This window comes from Genypterus blacodes, unplaced genomic scaffold (genome assembly GCF_046128005.1).
Source record: "Genypterus blacodes isolate CSIRO-AG114 ecotype Tasmania unplaced genomic scaffold, CSIRO-AGI_Gbla_v1 ptg000438l_1, whole genome shotgun sequence".
Taxonomy (NCBI): domain Eukaryota; kingdom Metazoa; phylum Chordata; class Actinopteri; order Ophidiiformes; family Ophidiidae; genus Genypterus; species Genypterus blacodes.
This window is the reverse complement of record NW_027467208.1, coordinates 5,150,814-5,178,241: the sequence shown is the minus strand read 5'-3', so window position 1 is coordinate 5,178,241 and position 27,428 is coordinate 5,150,814. Positions and strand designations below refer to the sequence as shown.

The following is a 27,428-nucleotide window of genomic DNA, read 5'->3' as shown; positions in this document are numbered from 1 at the left end:
ACTGGCAGAGAGATGAAAGGCCGGCGTTAGTGAGGGTTTATTGCACTTTGCCTCATCTTCTACATCACCACTGTCTACTTACTTCATCTGTCTCTCCCTTTATCCCTCTTTCACACTTCACCCCATTCTTACTTTTTTGCTTTGTCTGTTTTAACTTCAGACCTTTATAGAAACTCATTTTTCATTCTTTATGTTGACAATTGAGCTCTTATGGCCTTTTTCTTCTATTCAATGATCAATTAAATATTACTATATTGCAGAGCATGTGTGTGAGTTGACCAGGTAGGTAAAAATAAGTGTGTAGAATTTGTTTTTATCCAAGTTTAGCCAGAAATTGGCATTTTAAAGACAAAACATTTCATAGAAATGACAGAAGTACATGTACAGTACATGACAGGTAAAATGAAGCGATGCACCGATATGGCCATCAAATTACAATGTAAGATGAATAAATAAAACAAAGAACATTGTAGCTACATGTATTTCATGAAAATTAAATTACAATAGATGTAGAAAAATCTGTGATAAGCAAGAAAATCTCCCAGGAACTGTTGCATAGTTACAATGACCTGTGACCTCACATACAGGAGAGGATCTGTTATGTAAATCAGTTTCAGTCAAAGACAACATGTCTTATGTGCATCATTGACACAGGACGCCCTTCTTCTTCTTCTTCTTTTTCTTCTTCTTCTGCTGTGTCTGTAAATGAAACTGTGTGTGTGACCTTTTGAAAAAATATAATGAGTAGAACTGCCTCAGGGATACACAGCAGTGATTCATTTTCTTTTTAACGGAGGAATTTACACATTCAATCCTCCCAGTAAACAAGTCTGTGAAATGCTATTTAGAGTTCAAAGGCGTGACCCACTGACTGTACGGTGACAGAGCAGAGAGCCTCTGGTGTGACCGTGACACCTGATCACCCAGTGTCCTTGATTCTCTAGAGTCCTCGCTTCAGCTTATCTCTCCTCAACTGAACTCTTTTGCAATGTCGCTGAACTTGTTCATCTTTCCCCCTGAAGTGCAATCGAGTCGAGTGTCGAATGCGTTCCACGCTCTTGTAGACGCTTCACGACAACACAGCCGACCAGGCCCACACAGAATACGTCTTTCTGGATCCCCGGCGCTTCGGGTTCGGCGAAGGAGCTCCTTGATGGGGCAGACGGCTTTTTAGAGAAGGGCCTGTGGTTGTGAAACCCTTTTCCTCCCTCTGTCTGACAAGGTGCAGAGGTTATCTGTCGTCTTTAGGAGGCTGGGCTCTCACCCTCCCATTCTCTTGCCCTGTGGCGCTGTCTTTGCCCTCCATTTCTCCAGCAGCAGACGGGTTCGGAGCACAGCCCTGAGTGCTTGGGGCAACTCCAGTTTCTTGTTGCCGTCCTTCATTCTGTAGACAAAGAAAGAGGGATGCTCGTTAGACCTCTCAGGTTATGTCAAATGTAGACCTATAGCTGGGTGAGCTCCGTGTCAGTCACTCACAGTCAAACTACTATGAACACGCACTTTTAGTGGCATTCAACAGTTTTATATTCCTATTTAATAAAACAAGTGCAGACTCAAGGCGCCGCAAATATTTGTGGGTTTGAATTTGAATCATGAGCGAGGATCTCTATCACCCACATCACTCTGACACTTCACTCAGAGGAAATTGGTGTGGTTGACTTTTTGTAAATTCCATAAAATCCTACGAGTTTTACATGGAGATTTGATAGAATCCATCATGGTGCTTGTAGGGAATTTACTCCTTCAGGGGTTGGAATCTGAAGCTTTTTATATCTCTTAGAAATGATGCACCCTCGGATAATTTGCCCCACAAAAGACCTCGACATTGCGTGAGGTTGTAATTTCCAAGCCTGTGTATTTAGCAGAGATCTGTTGGCATGCGACCTTCGACTGTCAGGGTTGTTTTACCTCTTAATCCTGCCCGTGTCGACTGCCAGCTTGTGTTTGCACTGCGTCTCGGCACAACCATCGCCGTAGGCAGGAGGGATCACTGTGTCTGCCGATTTTTCATACCTGTGAGCGAAGGGTACAGAAAAAGACACGATGAGAACGGAATAAGATTGCAATTGCAGTTTAAGGGCTTTATGCCACCAAACTTGTTTCCACACGTGAAAAAACGATGGATTGAGGCGATATGTTCGTCTCGCTGCTTAGCTCGTGTTCGTGTTATGGCTGTTTGTGCAGATGGAACACCAGCTACTTTGGGTGTTACACGCTGAGACATTGCGATCGAATGTCCTGATTCTTACCTGATTGCGTGTCCCGGCTGGCAGAAGTTTGAGCACGCGCTGTCGGCGTCACGGAGACACTTGCAGCGAGGTCCGCTGCTGGTTACCATGGAGTCTGTGAGCGCGCGCTTCGCCCTCGGTGCGTTTCCCAGGCCATATGAGACCACGCGCCTAAAAATCAAAGAATAGAACAAACCATTAGAACATGGCCAGGTGTGTGTGCTACAGAGGCGAGTGCGATACATTTGTTTGTTTCTCTTCTCAAAATTAAAATGAAATAAATAAAGATAAACCCGGGCTAGAGCGAGGAAGCCAAAGTTACTTTATTTACATTTAAACTGGTAAATTAATCCCTTTTGAAAAATACATCTCTTTTATATCCACCCGTATCGTGCTTTGCGTTTAGAATGCTACATTCCAAGCGTACTTACTCAGGCGTGTTGACCCAGATGATGTCCAGGTGACAGAAGTAGACGCACTCCTTGTCGAGGAAGGTGGAGCAGGAGCAGCGTTTGGTCCTCGCGTGGCGCCCCTGGGTGACGGCGGAGGCGGTGGGTGAACCTCCGGCAGGCGCTGATAGTGCTGCAATTAAATAAAAATGCAATCATCAAAACACAGTTCACAACATTACTAATAGACAGGTATCAACCAGTCATTTATATTGTAATTGTTTTGTCTTGTCTCTGAAGCCGAGTAATATCATTTAAATTGAAATTACGTATCTAGATTTACAGTTAATTATTCAAGTAAGTACTTAAATTAGTCGTTAGGTTGTTGGAATTCCTCGCCAGTATTTACCTGCGTGCAAAATCCCAGAGTACATCACTGACAACACGTAAAGCAAAATGTGTAAATCCATTTTCCAAGGCTTCTCTAACGCAGCTGTATAATCCTCGAGAAGTGAAAAATCAAAGTTAAACAACAAGTTAATCATCCAGAGAGGATAAATCAATGTCTTCCTCAGAGATCCATGCAGGAGCGCAGAAGAGTCGGTGCGGATCGAGTCACTGTGACAGTGTGGCTCCACATGTGTGCAGCCCTTTGACTTTATACAAGTGCTTCCCCACCTCCCCTCCCTCCCTCCTCCTCCTCCTCTCCCTCCTCCTCCTCGGTCCCGTGCTGTACACTTCTGTCCTTTTGGCTTATACCCACAGACACACAATGCTGTTTGTTAGTACTCGGTCTCCGATAAGCAGCCGTGCGCGCCGAGATAAGGACTTTGAGATTCCTTCGTTCCAATTTATGGGATGGTGGAGACCTGCAACCTGCGGCAAACTCCCATTGGACTCTATGCAGCTGTAGCTGCGCTGGTCGGACAGCAGGTGGCAGTCAAATGACACTTAATTCTCTGACCCTGTATACTGCACACAGGAACCGTGACAGGGTTTGATATATTTATACATGCATCTTATATGAAGTTGAATGAGAAGCTGGTATAGATGGACTGAGTGTGTGTACAGATGTTATTCAGCAAGGTTAAGCATTTCATTACAGCAACAACAATGGAAACGTTTTTGTTTGTTTTGACTACTTTTTACAGTGGCGTACAATTGTCAATTTACAATGTCCAGCATCAAACTACTTTACAATGTCAACATAAGCTTTATTTGTAATTGTAAACAGAACTTCAAATCATCTTACACACACACACACACACGCACACTAAATGTCTAAATGTTTACTATGACACACATAACAATACTTGACACAGTCTGAAAGAACGCAACTACAATACATCAATCATATTTGTGATATGTGAGTATGTACAAAGTCAGAAACAGACTCATATGGACATAGACGCCATACATACAAATAAAAATGATAAAGTATTATCCTACACCAGGTATTCACGTCAACAAGTGGTTAACATACGGATTTAGAGATGGAAAAGGTGATAAACCACCATTGTTACATTTCAATTGACTAAACAACTAAAACATGTATGTTGAAAGATATTTACATAGAGTATGTACAATTGTGTCAGTTACCTCGGGCTGTACATCAAATTTTTTGCACAGATGGATACCAATGGATACTAGCGCCCTCTGGAGGCTGTGTCTGAAACTGTAGTTTTAGCTCATTACTTGTCCAAGATATTATGGAACATATTTTGTGCCAGTCACAAATAATAAATGTTTATAATACAAATTTAGCTGCAAGTAAGTTCACTAAGTGGAAAGGAGTCATCAAAGATTGAATGGATGAGAACAGTCAAACAGTGTGAGCGTTACTGTGATGATCTGTTTGTTTGCTGCTGGGCAGGATAGCCACAGTGTCTACAATGCCCTGAAATGACCTTAACTGTGTGACTGTAAGTCAGAGTGGTACGGCCCTGAGTGACTTCCCCGTCTCAGACAATACATCAATACCTAAGCACACAACAGTCTACCCTTAGGCTCTCATAGCCAACCTTGTTGAACCCCACAGCCCCACTGACAATGTCAGCTGAACTTCTGGTGCAAGGACACAAAAGCCCATGTAATGTCTGAACTCCTTCCTTGACCATGATATGGGCAATTTACAAAAATGAATAATTTGATCCATGGTTACACTGTTACTGTTGGTCTACACATACCCCTTCAATAGCTAAGTTGGTAGAAAGGAGGACTGTAGTGGCATAAATCAGTCATCCTTAGGTCGCTTGTTCAACTTCGGCTCGAAGGACACATTTCCAACAATGGCCCTTTAAATTAACAAAGTTCAGACTTATCTTTTTAGAAAAATAAACAATTTTGTGGTTACACTGTCATTTTGGGAAATTGGACAAAAAATTAAATTTGCTCCAAATTTACACCAATGCATCCCAATGCCATACAGATGCTGTGTTTGAAATTCTAGCGCTCTAGCTCCTCAATTAACAGAGATATGGGCTATTTTCAAGGATGAACAATTTGGTCCACTGTCGTTCCAGAAAATCGGACAAAAAAAACTCACAGCAAATGATCCCCGTGTCCTGCAGATGCCAACTTTGAAAAAATTAGAGCTCTAGCTCTTAAATTGACCGAGATATGGGCTTTCGAAGACACCGAACGATTTGGTCCATGGTTACACTGTCGTTCGGGAAAATTGGACCAAAAAAATAATTTGCCCCAAACTCACAGCAAATGATCCCAGTGTCCTGCAGATGCCAACTTTGAAAAATTAGAGCTCTAGCTCTTAAATTGACCGAGATATGGGCTTTTGAAGACACCGAACGATTTGGTCCATGAACTGTAGCTCATAAATTATATGGGCTTTATAGGGATTTGCTCCACTGTCATTTTGGGAATTTGGGCCAAAAATTTTAATGCTCCAAACTTACACCAATGGATCCCAGTGCCAAATAGATGCTGTGTTTGAAATTCTAGTGCTCTACCTCCTTAATTCACCAAGATTGGGCCATTTACAAAAATGAACAATCCATCACTGACATTTTTGAGAATATGACCAAAAATTCTATAAGTCAAAAACATCTTAATTTTACCCAAAGTTACACCAATACTACAGTGTGTGTGTAGGACCTACACACACACTGCAGTATTGGTCAAACAGTTAAGCCCATTTCTAGGAATCTGAACCTTTTCAAAGTTGGTACGTGTAACCCTTTACGTTTTTTGAGAATTTGACCCAAAACAAATCTCTCTAATTTTCAGAGAATATGAAGCTTTTGTAGCTAGTCGACATGTCTGCTGTGTTGAATTAATGAACGATTAGTGAATGAAGTGAAAGTGATCATTGAACATACAAGTGAGCTACAAAGGGACTGTTCAGACAGAAATCTGGTGTTGTTGAGACCATGCTCGTTGAAATGGGTTCCTCACTTCATAGTAGTGGCAGATGTTGACCTCTAGGTGGCTCTGTTAGCTCGTCATAGCCTCCCCCACAGTTTTCAGCCCCTCGGGTAAGAGGGGGTGGGATGAGGGAGCTGTACTGTAGCTGGATGACTCACCTTCTGAATGGTGAAATGAGGAGGTTTTCACTGTGAGCCTTTTGAGATCAGATTGAAGTTTCCTTCATTGAGACCACATTGCAGTGTTTGGTCCTGCTTCTCTGAGAACTCTTTTCCTCGTCTTTCACAGTAAGAGTAAAGTAAAATGACGAGCATGCGAATATCAAGCGCTGCTACTGAAACGATGGGCAAGTGTTTCACTGTGATAGTGAGAGGATAATGAGGATGTCCCCTGAGGATTGGCATGAATAGGACCATCTTTGCTCCACAGTGCCAAATGAATGTTGCTGTTAGAATTAATTTCTGGCCGTCTAAAACTAGAATTAAAACAGTGTGAATGAACATACTTATCTTAATTTGGTGTCCAAGCCAAAATTCTACTTAAAAGTATACGGCAATGACATAATGATTCAGATATTTGACAAATAAAATACATTAAACAGTGAATCTTTGTAAACAAATTTTTTACTGATACAGTTAATAATATTGATACAACAATGTAAAGCTACCATAATGCACATACCTATGGACTTATGAATCATAATGGGCACTAGATGGAATTTAATAAATAGTTGAACACAACATCTGTACACAGAAACATTGCCCCATAATCCATAGAAATGTACATATACCAGTACAACATTTATTTTTTTCATAAATTTACGAATGACAAATCCTCCAAAATAAACTGATATCCTCCATTATATCTCTGTCTACTTCTATTTGAAATAAACGCAAGCAACTACTGGATTCAAAACAAATTATATACAGGTTCCTAAACAAACTCCATAAAGGCACAATTGTCTATACAACATGTACAAAAAGAAATAGTCTGGAGCTGACAAACAGTGAAAAATAAAATGATTGGTCATCATTATAATCGTAATTATCATATGATTGCACATACAATATGAATGTCCGTATCTGTGCTTTGAGAGGTGATTTGCAAAGAAACAAACCCCTGAAGTGTTTTCAGTCTTACAAAGTGACAAGCATTACAAAAAGAGAACAAAGAAGAGCTTGGTGTTTCAGGTGGCAATGACTAGTCTGTCTTCGTCATCACTTGATGCCTCATTATAATCATCATTTACCTTCTGCCAGGAGGACACTGGCGGTGGTCTCGGCGGTGCGGGATCACTAGCTCCCTCGACTGGCGACTCTTTAGCACTGTCTACTCGACTCATGGGAGCTGGTGATGGATGACGCTGTAGGGAGTTATTCCTCTCTTTCTTCTCCTCAGTCTGTACAAGTTTTGCTCCGCTACCACACCCCTGGCTGGGCATGCTGCCCAAAGTTGGGTCTTCAGGGCTTCTGATCTTCAAAGCGGTGGGTGGTGAAACAGAGATGCAGCTCCTTGAAGGGCCAATCCCATGTTCAAGTCGAGATGGCTGAGATCCAAAAGCATCTGGGCTACCCTGCCTCTCAGAGGACCCAGGGAGAGGACTAATTGTGGATAGAGGGCTTAGAGAAGGAATAAGGGCGGGTAGGGCAATGTTTACTATCTGCAGGCCAGGGACATGTGTCTGGGGGCCAGTGCTGCTTACTGAGGTGGGGTTGGTAGCTAATACCTGCAGGCCCAGCGTGGCATTGAGGGCAAGCCCTTGCTGGTTCAGCAGCTGGGTGGATGCAAGGCCTGTGTTGGCCAGTCCCATGAGTGTCTCCAGACCTAACGGCTGTAATGTCTGAGCCTGCAGGCCGGTAACCTGCCCAAGGGGAAAGCAGGGTACAACACTACTGATTGGTTCCTGGACCACTAGGGGCTGAGCTGGTGAGCCCTGTGGATGGGGTGAAGTGTTAGGAGCCTGCAGATGGCTCGCGTTTCTGTGAATGACGCTCAGTGCTGGGATGGTGAGCTGAACGGGACCGGCTTGGATTGGTACAAAGGTAGAATAAGCTGCCAGGCCAGCAGGCACCAGCTGGATCCCTCCCACCGGGACCATGCTGTAAGCCGAGCGAGAAGGCTGCTGGGAGTGCAGTGGCAGGTGACTGAACAGGTGGGCTTGTGTCGCTGTTCCTGGTGTTTGCGATAGACCCTGTAAAGGAAAGTGCATGGGCCCATGGGAAGCATAGAATGAAGTCTGAGTGCTGCGGTCCACTGGTACGCCCGTTTCACTGGTTGGCACAGTAAGAGGAGAAGAAGCATCCTGTGTAAATAGATAAAAAAAGAGAGGGATTTCAATTTCACAAATCACATTTCTAGACTTAATTATGAAGAAGAAAGAAGAGATGCAATGGATTTAGAATTGATCCACCAAGCACAATCAACATTAACAAGACAAATCACCTTTCCAGGGCATTCACTGGAGCTTTGTGGAAGTGCCTCGCATGCAGGGTTCAAGGTATGAGTACGGATAAGAAAGAAAGCCAAGGGAGGCAGACAGGGAGGGATGGGGAGACGCACAATGAGACGCACAATGAGTATACGTGGGTCTCACCTGGCTGAACTTGGAAGCTTTGCCTGGCACTGGGGGACTAGGGGGCACATCAAAGTCAGGGTAGTCGATGGACATCTGCCTGCATGGTGACACTGGACTCATCATGTGCACCGACTCTGTGTCTGAGGTGTTGGAATCAAATGCGGGAGCAACAGGCAGAGGGGAGCAAGGGAGCAGCACGGGGATGGTGAAGGGCGCGGAGAGGGACATCTGCTTGCAAAGAGACACGGGGCTCATCATGGGAACAGATTCGTAGTCGGAAGTTTGGGATTCCGGAGCTGGAGGCAGGGGTGGAGGGAAGGGAACTGCGCTGATTGACATCTGTGCTAGGAGGGCACTCGGAGGAACCTCGGCCTCTCTGAATGAGATGTGCTGGGGGCTGGCAGAGACAGAGGGGTTGGTTGAAAGGCCGGACTCTGCCTGGCTGTCCTCTTCCTCCTCCTCGTTGTCGTCATTCTCCTCATCATCGGGGCCGTCAGACTCATCCCCATCTGAATCCGGACGGTCAGCACTGCTCACCTGACTGCGGTCTCCTACAGGTGATAAAATAAAAAAGATCCTTAGTATTGTCATCAGATTATCTATGGAAACTCTCACAACAAGTTCATTCATTAATAATTTTGAATAACTCTCACAAATTGAGGAAATCTACAACTGAATACGATTCATTGAAGTTGTGTACTATGGTAGTTGTAGTGTTTCCTGCCCTAGACCACCCTACACCCTTGAGCTCCATCACAAGCAGAGGAGGAAAAACAAACATGCTCTCAGAGACTGGGACCATAGAATGCTTTCAGGCAGCTTCTCTCATTTTTTCTAAAATTAGATGCAGCAATTTCCTCTTTCTAAACGCTGTGCATGCCGCCCACATGCGCTCAGAGTTAACAGAAGAAGAAGCTGCATTTAGAATTTCTAATTAGACCGTGGCAAAGCTATTGATTGACATAGCTCCAGAGCAAAAGCAGAAACAATCCACATTTGGAATCTCTTGTCATTATCAGGAGAACTATTTAAGGAAGGGCAATCCTATTGTTTTGAATCCATAGGAAACATGATAAACAAGAAGTTTCTGTATTAATCTACTAAGAAATAGCCAACAATGTTCTCCTGCAATGTTCTCCAGTACGCTTTAGCTCCAGACCACACAGTCTGACTTCTGTCTTTCCATCTCAGTTGATGTTGAGAAGTTAAGCACTGTACCAGAGTCCTCTGCATCCTGATCTTCAATCAGACCCTCAGGGACACCCATCTCCAAGCATTTCTTACTGTGGGCCTTGGATTTCATGTGCTTGGTCAAATTTCCTGCAAACAGAGAGGCAGAAAGGTCTTACAGGTGGGCAGAGTTTGAACAATAGTACAGAAGGAGTTTATGTAAGTGAACGCTGTCTTTTGGGCAGGCAGTATGTAAAGGGTGAGTAACTGATAAAGACATTTTTAAATGAACGTGGGTTGCTCTGACACAAAGTACTGTTCTGCAGCGTTGTGTAGGTAGGCAAGTTCGATAAAGAATGGTGAATCATACTGTCTTGGTTTAAGAGATGGTGGAACAACATCTTTAATTCTATAGCTCGGAAAATGAAGGGAATATGGCCTCCATTGTTAAAGATGGTTTAAATGAAAGGTATGTTCATGCGTATGCAAATGTACATAAATGTTTACTAAATATTGTAGCACTCAGATTAGCATTTGCATATGTCTGAGTCCATTCAATGAGAGCCACATGCCCTTTAAGAGCATTATACTTATGTGTTCATCTATGAAACTAATTAACAACCAAATAGCATTCTGTTCTGAGTTCTAACCTTTGGTCTTGAAGGAGAAGTTGCAGTGGACGCAGTGGTACGGCCGGACATCGGAGTGGGTGCGGATGTGTTTGCGCAGCATGCTGGGTTTCTTACAGCGGATGCCACACTCCTCACAGATGTATTTACCACGCCCACGGCCACGTACGTACACATACTCTTCATTAGATTTATACCTGTGGGAGTGTCAATAAAAACATTAAAGTGAGAAGAGTGGATGAGACACAGGATGTAAATAAGGTTCCTGATTGTTTTTTACTTATCTACACATTAATACAAGATGTCTTTGTTGTGTAGGCTCGTACCCGCCATCAAATATTTTGACCCGTCTTGGTTCTGTTTTGGATGAGTCCTTCTCTGAATCGTTACTAAGTTGAGTCTCTGGCTGCACTTTGATTCTGTTTTCAGCCGTTGTAGACTTCTGAGTTTTTGGCACCTGCAGAGAGACGAAAGGATTGATGTAATTATGGATCAGATTGAGGAAAGAAGGCCTCGAGACAAAACAAACAGAAATATGCATTAGGATTTTCCACACTTACCCTTGGCATGATGTCTTTCAGCTTGCTGGAGTAAGACAAGATGTCAGATTTTCCACACGTCTTTATGGCGGAGGTGTAGTGTATTTTCTTGGAGCTCTGCTTGGAGTCGAATAAAGACATGAACACTTTTGTGGGCAGACCAAATGGGTTAGGGTTGTTGGGGCTGATACTCCAGGTAGCGTATGCCGAAATCTTCAGATCGGTTTGTGGAACGTGAAGAGGTTTCCTCTTCATCAAGAAACACCATGTGAAAGTTGTGGTCGTCTTCAGGCTGGGGAAAGACAGGCGGTGGCTGTCTTTTGTGTTAACCACAGAAACTGATGAGGTTAGTTTCACCTGACCAGCGTGGAAACTGGAGGGCCTAATAGGAGATTTGGCAGGAGTCCATCTCTGTTCTTCAGCTTGAGGTTTTAGAGTGCTGTTAGCTGGTATGGAAGTGTCATGGCTACTGGGTGCAGTATTCAGTGCAGATCCTGGCTGCTCGGGAACAACGGTAATCGTGTCTTTTTCCAGATCAGCTCCGTCGGGTGACATAGGTTTACACTCATCATTAGCCTCTGAGTCCTTCTCCCCATCGGTCTTAGTGTGGGGAAGAGGTGGGGCCTCGGTTTCAATCGGACTGTCCACTGGTTCGGTTGTACAAACTTGTCTAACGAGCGTTAGCTTCCGCTGTCGAGTCACCTCTGACATCTTGGAATTGAGATAATTCACTGACCTGCCGTCGGTGAGACAGGCCACACCGTGCTCGTCTTTAGCCCGTTTTTGGTGTTTTTCCATGTAGATGTCCAAGCTATTGGCAGGTGACAGCATGCGTTTACTTGAGGCAGTGGGCTCCTGCTGTGGGCAGAGGGTCACTGACGCCATTTTTTGAGTGCAGTGTAAAGACGCAACAGGAGAAGATCTCTCTGCGGGCTGGTTATGAGTGCTGACTGTGTGAGAGTGAATTCTGTCCTTCTTTGTAGAATGGATACTACTATCTACACTGTGAGTGGATGACAGGCTGGTTTTATTAGACACAGAGGGACTGGGGTGCATGTGCTCATGAGTTATCAGGATCTGTGGCAATGGCACCGCACCTGCTTGGCTCTGATTGAATATGTCCCTTTGGTGTTCACCCGTCTTGATCTGAGAGGCCTCTTGAGTTGGTTGAGCCACATATACATTTTGCAGTGCGTCTGATGATTTTGAAATGCTCAAAATCTGATTGGCAATAGGTATTGTTAAAACTGGCAAGGTAATCTGAGTTCCCTGTGTGCTTGGGAAGGAAAATGTTTGGCTGGGCCTCAGAGAGGGACACTGCAGTTGGTATTTAGGCACAAAACATTTATTTTCATCAGGGTTAACAGACTTATTTTGGGCATTGTCAGAACAAATCAAGATCTGGTTGGGAGGTTGCTGTATCTTTTGGCATATTTCAACCTTTGATGCTTGGTGCCAAGGATGTGGGAGGCCCAGGATTTTAGGGTGCAGAGCTGCGCTACCCAAATTAATGCTTTGCACCATTTGCTCATTCTTCTGTAAGGGTGCCTCTCCAGTATGAAGGATGAAAGACTGACCCACAGTATGCTTATTAGCAATATGAATCTGCTGGGATCTATTTAAAGAGGTAACATTTGTTATGGAAAGTTTCTCTAGAGGTATAATGGGCTTCCGTACAGATTGCTGACTCTCTGGGCCTATTTTTAAAGACATCTGGCGAACTAATGGTCCCCGCCTCCTTTCAATCAGTGGCACCTGGGCAACTTGGGAGGTATGTGCACTTTTTGGATGGCCAACAGGGGACAGAGATCTGCTGGGAGATACATTGCCACAATCAAAGGACTTGCTGCGGTAGTCACATGATATCTCCACTGAGGGTTGAGTACAAGTGATCTGTTCAGATGCAGCACGCCTCATCATGCCTGGCACACCAAGTGTGTTAAAGGCTGTGGGCAAAGCCTGCGGCTCTGGAATCTTGCTGACGCTCTCTCCTCTAGAAGGACTCTCAGACCTAGATGGCTCATCTCTGTCGAAGGAGGCTGAAATGCTGGAGCATCGCGAAAGACTGCTGTCCCTGCTGAGGCTTCGTGAAAGGCTGGACTCAAAGCTAGATTCGCCTGAGGAGTTGTCCATTTGTGCAAGACGAATTCGCTTCTTTTTAGGTGGAAGTTTCTCTGCTGGCAACTTGGACAAGCTCTCACTTCGTTGAGGCCAGCTGAACTGATCCGTAGCCTTTTCCACTGGCTCAGTACTTTGCGATTCATGTTCTCTGTCAGGCTCCTCTGTAACAAGAATTTCAGGAACTTGAATATTGTTTTGACGAACCAAACGAGACTGATGGACAGGAGTAGAGCTTTCACCGGCGACTGCTGCTGTATCCTCGGCACAGTGTTCCATCCTTTGTTTCCCATACTCAACACTTCTGGGTTTGGATAATTTTTCATGGTAGCTGTCAGTTAAAACACTCGCAGTAGAATCCGTTTTAGTCTTGTTCTGGATATCTTTTTCCATACTATCAACAGGGGAAGCTTTATCAAAAGTGTCCGTCTCAAATGAACTGGGTCTGCTGAGAGAGTTGGTGTGTCTAATAACCGACGTTCCGCTACCTTGCCTCTGCATTTCCCCTTTAGTAGAAGTGCTGATCTGAGTTTCTCGTATCGGTGACAGTCTGGAATCGGATGTATTTATACCTCTTGCTACAAGCTGAATCTGAGGTAGTTTAGCCTGGTTGTTCTTAGGCTGTATATCGACGATAACAGCATGTTGGGAAAACGTCCGACCCAACAGAGCTGTTGGTAACTGGCATGTATCAAAGCTGACCGAGCAAGGTGGAATGGTGTCCGTTGGAGACTGGTCATCCTCATCTCCAACACTCTTCATTATCCTCCTCTTTCTAATTGACGTCTGTTGATCGAGTATTCCTGAGATGCAAGTTGATCTGGGGGCTATGGGTTGCTGCTGTATGTCCACTTGAAAAACATCTTGCTCATTTTCTTTAACAGCAGCTGGCTTGTTTTTAGGACCATGAAGCTCAGAACAATAGAATTTCTTGTGAGTTTCAAAATTTTCTAACTTTCTGTACCGGTTCCGACAGGTCTCACATTCATACATTGTGCCTTTAGTCTGCTGAGGCTTTCGGTTCCTGTCATGGCTGTGTTCAAAAGATCTACTTCTCTGCATCATTTCTATGGAATTGCTTTGACAATGATAGCCCTCGTCCATAGAGCGGACAGAAGGGAGCCCCTGGCCCTCACTTGTGGAAAAATCTTCCACTGCTGCTTGTCTTACTAGGGTACGAGAATGTATTGCTGGATATGGGGTCGACGGGGCCGATGAAAATACGTCATCATTCAGTGGGCTAATTTTCTCATCAAATGACTGGCAGATGCGCAAAGGGTGAGGCAGGGGGGCGACATTAAGGGGAAGGGCAGAGTGTCCTGGCGTAGTCGGCATAGAGTTACTCCTTGTTATGGGCAAACAATCCATTGGTGGGTACTGAGGAGGTACAGAGAGAAGAAATACTGGCTTTGATTTATCTGTAGGAGTGAATGGGGACTTTGGGATATCCGAGCTGGAACTTGACCTTCTTCCCATTGGTTTAAGATCAAACTGAAAAGAGTCTTTGAATATGTATGACTTGGGGGAATCTATACTTCCTCTCCTTGAGAGAGATGTCCTTCTTGGCTTTACACTGTCCAGCTGCTTGTTGTCAACCACTGCCTCATTATCCGATATCAACTTTGAAATGCGTTCTTCCAGAGACAATGCTTTTGCTTCTAATGGTGGACGCATCTGTCCGTCTGTGGCACGTGTCTTTTGCTCCCCTGCTACATGCATTATTGTGCCAATCACAGGAGGAACAGTTGGAAGAGAATTCTTGGAACCATCAATGTCTACTGGTGGAGTAATCTTTACAAAGGGACTAGGGGGACTCATGGCCTGGTCAGCACTTTCAGACCTTGAGAAGTAGCCAGAGTCTGTACTTCCCAAACTGCGGGGACTGAGCAGGCACTTGGCCTGTTGCTGTTGTGAAAAGTCTGTTGCTTGTTGTCTCTGAAGCTGACCGTGTCCACCCAACAGTGGAGACTTGCACTGCTGATCTTCATCTTCACTCACACTATCAAGTAGGGGGTTGGTACCGTCCACCTCTCTTAGAGATGACAGGACTGTGATGCTCGATCTCAGACAGGCAGTCTCCCGTTGCCGTTGCGCTGCAGCTTGTTCAGGTGCGGCACCTGTTACTCTTGGGCTGTCTGCCCTCAGTGGGGAGACATTAACTGGGTATACAACAACTTTTGGAAGTGCAGCTGTTACTTTGGGCTCATGACCCCTAGGACCAGCGGCTGGTTTGACCGACTCAAAGACAACTGAGTCTGCTTCCCCACGGCTTGCTTTGGCTGTACCTGCACTCTGTAAACTACTTTCAGACAGAGCCGTCACACTGCTCTGTGATGAGTCAGGGTCCAAATCTGCAGTGCTTCCATCTTCATCACTGTCACCACTGTCCTCTGCCTCTGAATGTGTTCCAAAGGGTTTGTCAGATTCTTGGGAAAGTGATCCACCTCCAGATTCAGAGCGTGCAATGAGTCCCAGTTTTATAGCATGAGCATGTGATTTCTTGTGCTTGTACAAGTTGCTCTTGGTTTTGAACGAGAAGCCGCACGTAACACAGGGGTATGGTCTTTCCCCTGTGTGAGATCTGATGTGTTTAAGCAGAACACTGGGTTTTGCACATGCCCGGTGGCAGTATTCACACACATACTTTCCTTGTTTCTTGGGTTTCTGGTCTTTAGACACCTGTTCAGCACCAAAGTTCATAGCAGTTGTCATCTGAACTTGGTTGCAGCCAGGTGTGACTGGAACCTGAATGGTGCTGGGGACACTTGCTGAGAGGGATTGGCATGTGTGCACAACTGGTGGTTGGCTTTGTGGCAAAACATTGGAGCCCGAGGGAACAGGTGCGTGTGTTATGGTAGACGGTCCAGTATTAAAGCTCATGTGCAGGCTAGCCTTTTCCTGATTTGAAGCAATAGGCATAAAATGAGTTGTAGCATGTCGAGAGGGCTGCAACGGGCTACCCTGGGTAGACGTCTGAATGTTACCCTGTATTGGTGCTGCGATGCCGATGAAGTTACCTTGCTTGTCAACATAATAGGTCTGCACTTGTGAAGACTGTGGCTGGAGACCAAAATTGACAGCTGGCAGTGCTTTTACTTCACTACTGGATTGAGCATGAAGGGTGTGAGCTGATTTTCCAATTGTGGTTTGCAAATTTTTCCTCTCAGTCAAAGTAGTAAAGTCAGCCTCCATGGCCTTCAATAGAACATCGAGCGGAGCACTGGTGTGGAAAGGATCTCCCTCAAAGCTGGAGTCTAGGTTGTGGCACTCTTTAGGCTGTGACAACTTGACAGTGCTCACAGACTCATCACCATCATTGGAATCAAGAGATGGTGGCCTTGAAGAGGTTTCTCTCTTATTTAGTCTTTCATGATCAGTGGGAGAAGCCCCTTCATCAAGGGATGCTGCGATCGCTTGGGCATATTCTTGGTCTCTGTTCCCACCAGGTGACCTCGTTGAATTGTGGGAAGGACTGTTGGAGGAAGAGCAAGAGCTCAAAGGTGCAGTTTCCTTGGATGATGCTCCGTGTGGGCCAGTTTCTGGGGTTGTCTGCTGCAGGGGCTTCTTCACTGGAGATTTAGGAATTTTCTTTAGCTGATTCTCTGCAACAACTTTCTTCCTCTTCAGTCCTTTCAAGTTGTCTGCATTGCGCCGACCGCTTTCCGATATACCTGTGAACACAAAGACAAGAAAAGTCCATAATCCACCACATGATGTCATTATGTTAGTTGATGCAGTGGAAACAAACTTTGTGAATCTATAGTTATTATTTTTAAAAATCAAACTGTAGTTTACTTTGCATTTACTTTAAGGGTTGAGAATATTAAGTCACCTGGCTGTTTAAACAAAGACGCAGGAAGTCAAAATGATAATAAGAAAAACCAAACCTTGCCCTGACAACACAAAACCACTAGTTTATAATGAAAAAGTTGCCTTGGGCTTTGTTTTTAAAATTGTTTCATGAAGGAGCACTTATTCCACAACATTAACATCACATTTGTATACCATTAGCAGTATTGAATGCACAAGGTCATGACGAGATTATAAACGAGTACACTTGTCATATATTAGTCACATTTCCCTGTTAACATTTTTGTGTGCAGTGTCAAAACAAAAGGGACAAAATAAATATATCACCCATGAAAAGTGACTTCTACCAAAAAGTCATTATGTATCAAAAACCCCTTAATTATGTTTGATCTCACTCATATATTGCAAATTGTCTGAACACCACTTTCATGCTTAAACGAAAAAAAATATACAGCTTTGGACTGCTTTGTTGCAATCAGTCCAACCTTTTGAAACAGCAAGTCAGTTTGTAAATAAAGACACTTTTGCATTTGATCCCTGTGTAATAGTCACTTATATAAAATACATGACTGTTAGATAACAAAAACACTGTACTCTATAGCTATTAAAGCGCAATGCAAATGCAGCTAAAAAGCAGTTCTTTCTGTCTTGAACCCTCATGAAAACCGGATGCTTGCACTTTCTCTGCTGGATGGAAATATTTCCACTCCGGTTGCTGCTTGGCTCATTAAAAAAGTACACAGATCTCACACTTTACTCCCAAACTACAACTTCATTTACATGCTAAAGCTGCACTATTTTTTAAAAGATGCACCCAAACCCCCAAATCAGAATAATCCATAACTTATAGAGTTGGCTCCACAACTATGATTTGCAAAAGTGGTTTTAAGGACACATTGCATAACTAGTAGCATTGCTGTGTCACAGTTTCCTGGCTTAAACCGGTATTTCCCAAGATGAGGTCAGGGTTCCTCCTGACATAATTGAATTAAAGAACGCCCTGTCTTTACCTAAACTAATCCGGTCTCCACATAAACAAGGCAAAGAGCCGTTATACCATCATCCCACCCTTACATACATCCTCTCTTCATGTCCACTTGGCAAAACCTATGAAATGTGTGCTTAAAGCATTCTCAAACAAGACAAAGAAAGAGATCTGTATGGACTTCAGCTGAAACGCTTGGAAAAGTAATTTGTTTCTTCCCACTTATATGTCAAAAAAGAGAGTTAATGGCTTTACCACGATTTTTCCCTCATACAAAGTCCTAAACCGGTCACGACAGAGCTAGTGACAACCTTAACCATCTTTTAAAACTGGCTTGTCAAACAGATTAACCTTTGAATAGCCAGTGGTCACATCAGCAGTTGAGGGGATTGAGATATTCTTACTTGAACCCTTTCTATTTATTGTCTCCACCCAGTCTAATTTACGATGGGTGATTCAATCAAACCTTGCATGTCCCACAAATAAGATCGCTGTTTTAAAAAGAGCACATGCTGAACGGATGAGGTCAGATTAGCCGGTGATTCTCATGCAGAGCTTAAGCTGACACTATAACACCGACTTGGGTTAACCTGATTTGCTGTTCTATTTCAGTGCAGAGTATTTACATAACAACTCACTTAATTAAGCAATAAGTTGTAATTAACACTCATGCTAAAATACGGAACTTTCACCTTAAGTGTTAACAAATGTAGATTTCACTTAGAACAAGTAAATAAAAACAATCTTCTTACCTTTTTGTGAGCTTTTGGGGTCTTTGAGCTCTTTCTGTGCCTCTTCAATTTTATCTGTAACACAAAGGAGGATAGTGTTTTCAGTATAGAGAACAGTGCTGCACAGATACATGTTCCACAGCGAAGACGGTGCAGAGTGCAGCCAACGATACTGGGAGATGCTTTCCACAAGGCTGCAGCAGGATGAAGGTCCTTCTAATGAAAAACAGATATTCTTCCATAGCCGAGAGAGAGGGAGAGAAAGAGAGAGAGAGGGAGAGAGAGAGAGAGAGAGAGCACCAGCCCATCATGGAAACTCCAGTAATCATGAATGGGGTATTTCACATTGGGGTATTCATGTGAGTTCATTGCGACACAACCATGCAAGTACACACACACTTAGAGAAAAACACAGTATGAACATATACGACGGGGGTTAAGTTAGCAAACAAGTCACTATGGTCAATTTACCCCTCAGGTTAGACAAATCCATCATTAGGGCTTTCTATACACCATAATCATCACCCCACAGTGCAGCAGGTGAAGGACCTGTTCCACTGTGAGCCATATGGGTGTGTAGGAGGTGACACACGGCCACTGGCTGCGTTACTGTAATCAATAGGGGAACAGAGGGAGCCTAAACACTGTTTTCCTGCTCCTGCTGGGTCATTTCCACAGGCCGTGGGAGGAGGCAGGAGGGCATATGTACACATCGTGGATCTGTACATTCATGTGTGAGCGCGCATGCGACTCGCTGAAAGGGAAACGTGCCACGACCAGAAGAAGCATAGCCCTGCTGCGGCACGTTTCTGCCTCCCATGTCCATGGAAACGAGATGGAAAAATAAACCCACTGAGGCTTCTGTGTCCTACACGTTACACCAGAATGCAAAACAAGGTTTCAAGGACAAATGTTCACAATTCTGTCCTAGATATAAATTGAGGGTGAAAGAGGATGTTCTTCTGCGGTTTCCAAAATCACAGTGCAATGCAATACTCCGAGAAGGGAGGGGGGGCAGGGGGGGACACACACAAGCAGGCCACAGAGGAGGAGGTCAGTGGATTATGTCATCATGTGTGTATATGTTACTATAGGCACACCCATCTCCATCTCCATCCCTCCCTCCCTCTCTGTCTGTCTTTCCCTCTCTTTTGCTCTGTATCCCAAGCACATGCCACAGATTACATAATGCGTCCCCACCCCGTGCTGCCGTGAAGCAAAACAAAGGCACCCTGCCAGCAGAAACACAGCAACCGAGGCACATGGGGAGAGGGGCAAAGTGTTTGTGTGTGGATTTGTGGAGAAAGGTGGAAAGACAGACAGAAAGAGGAGAAGGGGGTTTTGTGTGTCCGTTTTTGCTTATAAATGACCAAATGAACTGCGCTTGCCCTCAGACAAAGGAATCAGGGAGGCTCTGCTTTCTTGGCAGTGACACCAGCTTGGTATTTCTCCAAACACAGGGGGGATGAGTAAGGGAGCCTGTATCCGAGCGCTCGCTTCCCTCAGCTCAGAAGAGACATGTTGGGTTTCCACGCTGCAACGGCCTCAACCTCACAGCTTCCTCAAGTAAATGGCGATGTTATTGCAACCCAATTTGAGATAATATATGCTTATTTTAGCGGTTAGGAGATTGGGGGGTAGATTTTCACTAGTATATGCCTCATTGTTTGCACAGCTTGATACATATGTCTTGTATTAGACCACACTGCCAAACCTAGCCCTAAGTGATTACTGCCCAACAAAAATCTTATTAGTGGTTTTGTATTGTAAGAGGCCAGAGAATACGCTATTATAGATCAGATTCCACTTATTACATAATAAACCGCAAACAAGACCTCTCACGGTGAACGACACCCATGAAGTCAAGATCGCTACGCCCACTGTGAAAATGCGCACACACACACACGAGCTCTGGACCGTAGAAGAGAACAGGAAACACCAGGAATCAACAGTCCACTGGACTGGAAAGGGAATGACAAGGCACTGTTCTCTCTCTTCCCTCACGCCGACAAAAAAGGACAGAACATATTCCATGCGGAGTGCTGTAGTTGAAAGGACAGCAGGGAATGATTATAGGGTTGTTCATATTCCCCTCATTATTGCCGGTGGGGTCGCTTTGTTATTCCTGTACGGCCGTTATTAAAGGATATTGGCCAACGTTTAACGAGGACTGTTACTATTATGAGGCGGTCAGGGTGACGACTGCGTATTTCACTACGGGCCGGAGACATTCATCATGCAATCTGAAAGGCATGCGATTGTCCTTTTACCCAGAGGAAAACAATAAAAGGGAATGTAAATAAATGTTGCGTGTGTGGGGATGTGATGAAAACCAGAGTTCATTGTGGAGCATGTTCCATTACAACAGGGTTCAAGGGCAGGGAGAGAGAGAATGCCGTTTGAGCGGACTCAACTCGTGAGACGTGTGTTTAAACCGCTGCCAGTAGCTCCACTGTTTACAACTGCGGTCATAAACAAACAGAGAAAATCCCTAGTTTGTGGGATACTCAATCTTTTTAAGCGTACTGCACTGTGTTGCTGTGCAGATACAGGTACTAATCCACACTGTCATTCCTTTTGTCAAAATGAAATCTACTTCCAACCCATAAATGACACTAATTGCCAAGCGAACATTGTCTAACATGTGCCGGAGGTGCAACGAGGCTTAAGATGTTCTGAATCTGACACGCTTTCAGAAATAACTCAATCATTTATGAGTCAATACACACTATGGGAATCTTTCAAAACACTTACAGGAATCCCAATCCCAATGATCACTGTGCTGACTGTTACACGCCGCTATCCAGAGCCATCCTGTCAATCGTGATCGCCCACTGGTTGTCGTTTCATCTTCCAGGGTCGCTCTCACCACCCCGTCTCCTGAGAGAGCTCTGGCTCTGTGACAGCAGTCCTTCAAATGTGCGAGCTTTGAGCCGACAAAGCCAACAGCAGGGAATGAGATCAGACCCAGGCTCATTTAAGCCCTCAGTCCCAAAGGTGAGAGATTCTTGTGATCTTTGATCTTTGCAACCCGATACCAAAGGATATGTGAGCGTCGGCCTTGCAGGAGCTGCAGTGGGCGGGTGACTGTCAATTAGAGTGTTTGTGGGCGAGGGGCTCCTCATTTGTCGCTGTCATGACAACCGGGAATATTTAATGCGCCCCTCCTGCATCTTCCGACCCCCCTCCCCTGCCCCTTCCCTTCTCTGAGCGGGGAAACGTGATTACTTGTGTCCCGGGAGCAAAAGTGACATCATCACAAAGGAAACAGGCACGAGTTAGAATCCCAACACCGACCTGATGTGAATTGACGAGCCATCAGCTTGAGGTTTCACAGGAGGAGGGGAAGCCCAACCCAAATCCATTCAGTAATTGTGGGAAAACATAACTGCAGCGTCAAACACATCTTAATGGCCAACACTTCTGGAAAAGTGACCTAATCAAGCCCGTGAACAGAGCTGCACCCTTGTCAGTTTAACGAACTTTAGATTATATTGCATATTACATTACAATGGAACAGCATGACAAATGCGTTTGCCTGCAATTGGATTCTCCCTGAGCGACAGTTCCCCCTCTGCCTGACGGCTCGCTCTGACAGACCCCATACACCCCTCCTACCCACAAAGCCCGTCTGTAACACATTCATATTTTGCTCCGCAGCCTCCCTGCTGGGCGTCGCTGTGCCAAATGGCGGCCGTCAATGGCATAGTGGCAGCTTTTTCCGTGGCAGAGTCCATATGCATGGTGTTCATGTTTCAGATGGCCCTGATGATGCCGCTTCGGCACGCTGCTGCTTTGCCTTCTACAATCAGAGAAATGTGTCGGGGTGGGGTGGTGGGGAGGGGGACTAGTTGTTTTGTAAAAACAGCATCTGTGAGGCTGGGTTGTCATCAGTATGCACAACACCACAACAGCATACCGACAAGAAGCTAGAACAATGCCAGTGGATGACAGTCTGTGGGTAGATGGTCGCCCACCAGCAATAATAAGTAAAGAGTTGCAGTAAATCCTGTAGCAGCATGGCAGCGAGGGCAGCCCCTGTTACCGGCTCCAGTCACTTCGTCACACCAAGTTTACTGTGCCCACATGTTGTTACCTGACAAGTGGCATTGTAGGTAGTGAAAGGTTAAAGTGATTTGCCTCTTGCTCGGCTCTGATGAGACAGCTGCTCAGACACACACACACAAGCGCATCAACCGTGGAGGGGATCAGCTAGCTGGATTGGATTTGATATTTGGATGATAACGGGTTGATGTCTGGGGACGGAAGGGAGGTTGTAATGCCAGCTGGATGATGGTTTGCACTGTGAAGCACAGGAAAACATAGCTGTGTTTCATCGGTGCGGAAAGGAGAGGAGTGGAGAGGGGAGTAAAGGAAAGGAGGAGAGGAGACTCAGTAAGCTGGAGATGATGAGATAGGAGTCAGCAGCTGCCCCCTTCCTGGCTGTCACTGTGCGGGAGGGAGAGGGAGATTATGTAACTTGAGCACCTCCACCAGCCTGTTGTACACACCTTACTCTATACAAACACACACACACAAACACAAACAGAGAGAGGAGCTGATGCATACTTAAAACAGTCATACAGAAGGAGGTTTTCTAGCGCCACAAAAACAAGCAGCAATGCAGTGAAGTTATGAAACAAGGACACGTCTTCCTGCCACAGTGGTAAGAGCTGGAACATACGTGAGCTTTGCACAATTCCTAGTTACTGTAAGGGAAGTGTGTGTTGATCCTATCTTCGCTTTCTTCCTGTGGCCTGCGGAGGAGATGTCAGATTTTGTGCTTCGCTCAGCAGCTGACCCATGCAGTAAGAGTCCACAAGGGTCAATGTCAGCACCTGACACATTCTTTATCTTCACAGAAGACTCCCAGTGGCCTCATGGAAGTCCAGCCAATCATAATGGAGAGTCAACACTAAAAGCTAGGGTTAACATATGCACAAATAGGGCAAGTGCAACAGGAAGTACTATTGTTCTCTCGCTCTCTCTGGTCTTGACAGAAGGTGATACAATTAGGTATAGCCGATCCAGGGGAGTAGAGGAATCCCTTGCAACAGCGAGTCTCATTACCCTGCAGTCTATCATCATCAGCAGAGTTTAAGAGGAGCACAAAGTGACCTCCCTCCCTCTCCTTCCACACACTGGCCAGCCCAGGTACTGATGGGGTTTGCATTATCAAACCTAATGGTGGTAAACAGCTCAGATGTTTCACAAACGTACGCAGAAACTTTTCTAGGTGCGGCGTAAACAAGGAGAGATCATGTAATGACGACCAAGCGTCACAGTGTCAGGTGAGACAATACAGAGGATAGGAAGGAAGGGGGAGGAGGAAGGAGGAGGGAGGGAGGAGGTCTAGCCGTTAACCTCAGCTGCGAAAAGACATGGGGAGCTTGTTTATGCGAGGCATGAAACAGCATGTTGAATGGTAATGATGCAGCGAGTGCAGGTATGAGTAACAGCGAAGAAAACACAATTCCCCACTGCTTCAGGCATGCACCATTTAATAATGTATGGCTATAAAGGCGGTGAGTCTATGCAGATCTTACACACGGAGCAGTTTGCAAATCTCTCGCATGCACAAACCCCCACACACACACTTTCTGAACAGTGCAGAATGTTGCTTCAACCGTCTGCTACCCGTCTTTTTTTCCCCTTTAACAACTTGTCAATACGGCACAAAGTATCGCTACTAATCTGACCTCCAAATCAACCGTGAACTCCTTGCCAACGAGGGAAAACATTGATCACTTTCCCTCCTGCACACAGAGACAAAGACAGTGGTTCGGTGTGGTATCTGTACAGTACTGCTGCCCCCACAGGAAACTGTAGGTGGAAGAAGCAGCAGACTGGAGGCCACTGATTGTTGGGACTGCGTGGGCACCCTTGTGAAAAATTGATATAAGGAGAATTCCACTGGGTGGGTAGAGGAGTGTGCTAGTGTGCGTATGTGTGTGTGGAGGGGGCTTAATGGTGGAGGCGGAGATGAACATGAATTTGAATATAACCTCTTCCATCTCTTTCAGGCGGTGCACATTTAACCTCCCCAATATCTCTGCTGCACCAAAACAGACAAGAGCCAGACAGCAAAACACAATACAGACGCTCCCTGCCAAGAAACACTTGATAATCATTTCCTTCCTTTGTCACAAATCATGCAAGGTGCAAAAAACCTGTAAAGCTAGTTTAACCCTTTAATGAAGCAAAGCTCAAAAGCCTCGGAATGTGAGAATAAATTCAGGTATTTTTTACTAAACTCAAACCTACATTTTGCAGTTCATCTCTGACCTCAACTCACTGTTCATTACAAAAAGGCACGGACACATTTCTAACGGAACTCTGTTTTCAGTTTTCATTTCCATCACTGCTTGAGCCTAAACGCTTTAGATAAGATGTGAAGCGGTCATTGAAATGCGGCGGCAAACCTCAAACTGTACACAAACACCCGCTTCTTTCTTCGCAGAGGGTAAAAAAAAAAGGAAGTAAAATAAACTGCATGTCAAACTCTGTCAAGTCGGCGTCTAAAGTTCCCCCTGGGTTTGTGAGGGCTGTGATTCAGAGACTAAAAGACTCAAAACAAGCCGGCGGCTCCACTTAACCGAGCCCGGCGAGTGATGGCCAGCGTGTCGTCAAATGACGGCCGGGGCAGGAAGCGCGTTTCATTAGCGTCGGGGCGGAAAAACAAACTTTGCACACATTAGCACTGTGCATCAGCCGAGCGAGGAGAAGGGGGGGGGGGTAGCGCAGACAGAAATGAAAGAACCTTAATGTACTCCGTAATTGTGTTAATTAATTATAAATACTTTTCCCCGAGGTTTTTTCCATTTGTGCACAAAAGCTGAGCGCTTCATTAGCAAAGGCAATTAGTTTGGAGAAGTTTGCCACTCAGTGACAGTAAGAGCAGCAAAGTGAAGAACACGGGGGTGCCTAAGTACTTATTAAACAACAACAAAAGACAAACTTCACAGATTAATTTATGGATCTATCATCTGCTGCTGCCGTTTCATGTGTCGAGCGACCTGGTTTTGTCAAAGCAAAACTGAAAGCAGGAGCTGCCTGTTATGGAAGGAGATGTGCAGGGACATAAAGAGGTGAAGAAACAACCGTCAAAACACGTTGGGCCGCTGCTGTCCCACTGTCGGCTTGTTCCCAGGCTGAGTGACAGCGCACTGACTGCTTCCTGTCTGTTCAGCTCTCGTCAAACTGTACACGAGCAGAGATGTTCCTGTGGACTGTGGCACTTAGCAGCAGTCAAACCCTCACCAACACACACACCCTCACATCTGACCAGCCAGGACGCCGCAGGTTCCCTTTAAAAGCCCAGCGCACGGGCAGGCGTCTGAAAGAGGACATTCGTGCGCGTGTTTCCTAATAATGTAAAAGGACAAAATGTTCACTTCTTACCCCGCTGCTGATCTCTCATGGAAAAAAAACAAAACAATGCTCAGCGACTCCTTTTGTTCAGGAACAAAAGGCAGCCGAGAAAGAACAACAAGTGCATACTCTTGTGTCAACACAAGCAGTCACAAGTCTCTGTTTCCGCCCTATCAGCTGTGGGTCTGTGTAGCGGTCGGGGCGTTGCCAGTGGCTTCCTCTCAATGATGTGACGAGGAGGGGAATTCCTGTAAGGCCCAGGAAGGGGGAGGAGGGGGAGGGGCAGAGGTGCTTGCTCAAACATGGCAGGCTGGGTGACGTCACTCAAACCGGCTCTGGCACTCTCCTGGGGATCCTTCTCTCTGTCTCTCTCCCTGAGTTTGTCTGACTAGCTCATTCCTGTGATGTGCCAGGGGGCAGGCGGGCACCCACACACACACACACATACACACGCACTCGCATACACACACCCACGCATACACACACACGACACGAGAGCAGGCAGACATCGTTCCCCAACAACTGCTGGTTGCCCAAGCAGCTTTACTCACCCGATGAGAAAGCCTTAAAGGTGTTAAGTAGAGACTGGCTTATTATTCTAAAACTTTCGTACCGCTAAACAACAGCTAACTGCAGCTGTTCTTTGTCTTAACTGAGCTGAAGGAGTCGCTCAAAGAGACTTGAAAGGCTGTGTGGCTCAAAAACAAAATACTGAAAGTGGCCATGAAACAGCAGGTAAGTGCCGTTACTCTAAAACATCTTTTGGCTCCATACATGTGAAATCAAAGCAGAGCAGTTAGCTTCCTGAGAGGAGGAAGGGATTGACTGGGTGACAGAGCGTGCCCAGACTAAATGAGTGTCCGTTCAATATGGCATGAGCGTTTCATAAATAATTAAATACCTTTCATAGTAATATACACCAGCCTGGGCATTCAGCCTCACTGTAGTAGCTCGTCCAAAAAAAGGGGGAAGCTCCTTCTGTCTTATTTTTGGATTTGTCATTATGGGGAATTCTGAGGCCAGTGAGAGATTTAGCAGTTTGACCGCAAAATGAGCTCAGCAGCGACTCGGGTAAATATTGACCCAGGCCATGACAACAAACGGTGTGACCAGGTTCTTTTTGCAATGTCACTGAATGTCACGGAATATAGAAGATAAATACTTCACAGGCAGAAAAAATAAAAAAAAATCTGGGATCAACATTAGGGCCTGTAATTAGGCCGCTGAACCAACAACATTGAGTTGCTGTTGGCAAGTTGAAAGCAAAAATAAGCACTGACTCACTTGGACAGCTCAGTGCAGAATCTCTACTCCTCTTCAAAATATAATGACCTAGGGAGGTCTCATTCTGCAAACATTGTATGGCCTGTGTGTGTGCGTGTGTGTGTGTGTGTGTGTGTGTGTGTGTGTGTGAGAGAGAGAGTGTATTAGCAGAAAGTGAAGAGAGCAGTGGAGGACACCGCCTCATTCCTGTGGGAACATCTCCGTTAATGACAGCTGAG

General features: G+C 45.2%; 2 protein-coding genes across 3 annotated transcripts in view; both read right to left on the bottom strand.

The window, feature by feature from the left end:
- Nucleotides 1-306: 306 nt before the first annotated feature.
- Nucleotides 307-3,236, bottom strand: edn1 (endothelin 1). Its single transcript, XM_076139411.1, has 5 exons — nt 3,027-3,236; nt 2,660-2,810; nt 2,250-2,399; nt 1,909-2,013; nt 307-1,384 (listed from the first exon to the last, which is right to left on the bottom strand). Exons 1-5 carry the CDS (start codon nt 3,160-3,162, stop codon nt 1,261-1,263), a joined length of 666 nt encoding a protein of 221 aa, XP_075995526.1. The 5' UTR covers nt 3,163-3,236; the 3' UTR covers nt 307-1,260.
- A 3,376-nt stretch (nt 3,237-6,612) lies between these two features.
- Nucleotides 6,613-27,428, bottom strand: part of hivep1 (HIVEP zinc finger 1) — a 40,387-nt gene continuing 19,571 nt past the window's right edge. The window contains exons 1-8 of one of the 2 annotated variants that reach the window (XM_076139232.1): nt 25,957-26,139; nt 18,577-18,630; nt 10,933-16,700; nt 10,699-10,829; nt 10,394-10,569; nt 9,792-9,893; nt 8,592-9,124; nt 6,613-8,300 (exon numbers count right to left, since the gene is read on the bottom strand). In XM_076139232.1, coding sequence (XP_075995347.1) covers nt 7,185-8,300; nt 8,592-9,124; nt 9,792-9,893; nt 10,394-10,569; nt 10,699-10,829; nt 10,933-16,700; nt 18,577-18,630; nt 25,957-25,975 — 7,899 coding nt within the window. In that variant the 5' untranslated portion in view covers nt 25,976-26,139 and the 3' untranslated portion in view covers nt 6,613-7,184. Of the gene's footprint in view, nt 8,301-8,591; nt 9,125-9,791; nt 9,894-10,393; nt 10,570-10,698; nt 10,830-10,932; nt 16,701-18,576; nt 18,631-25,956; nt 26,140-27,428 lie in introns of those variants that run through there. The other variant, XM_076139231.1, reaches the window with a different exon arrangement.

Excerpts from the sequence above, each read along its gene's own strand:
- edn1 (XM_076139411.1), bottom strand. The coding sequence starts at position 3,162 with ATGATTAACTTGTTGTTTAACTTTGATTTTTCACTTCTCGAGGATTAT. Across the intron at positions 2,811-3,026 it reads CTCTGGGATTTTGCACGCAG|CACTATCAGCGCCTGCCGGA; the intron begins GTAAATACTGGC and ends ATTTAATTGCAG. Across the intron at positions 1,385-1,908 it reads GACACGGGCAGGATTAAGAG|AATGAAGGACGGCAACAAGA; the intron begins GTAAAACAACCC and ends CTTTGTCTACAG.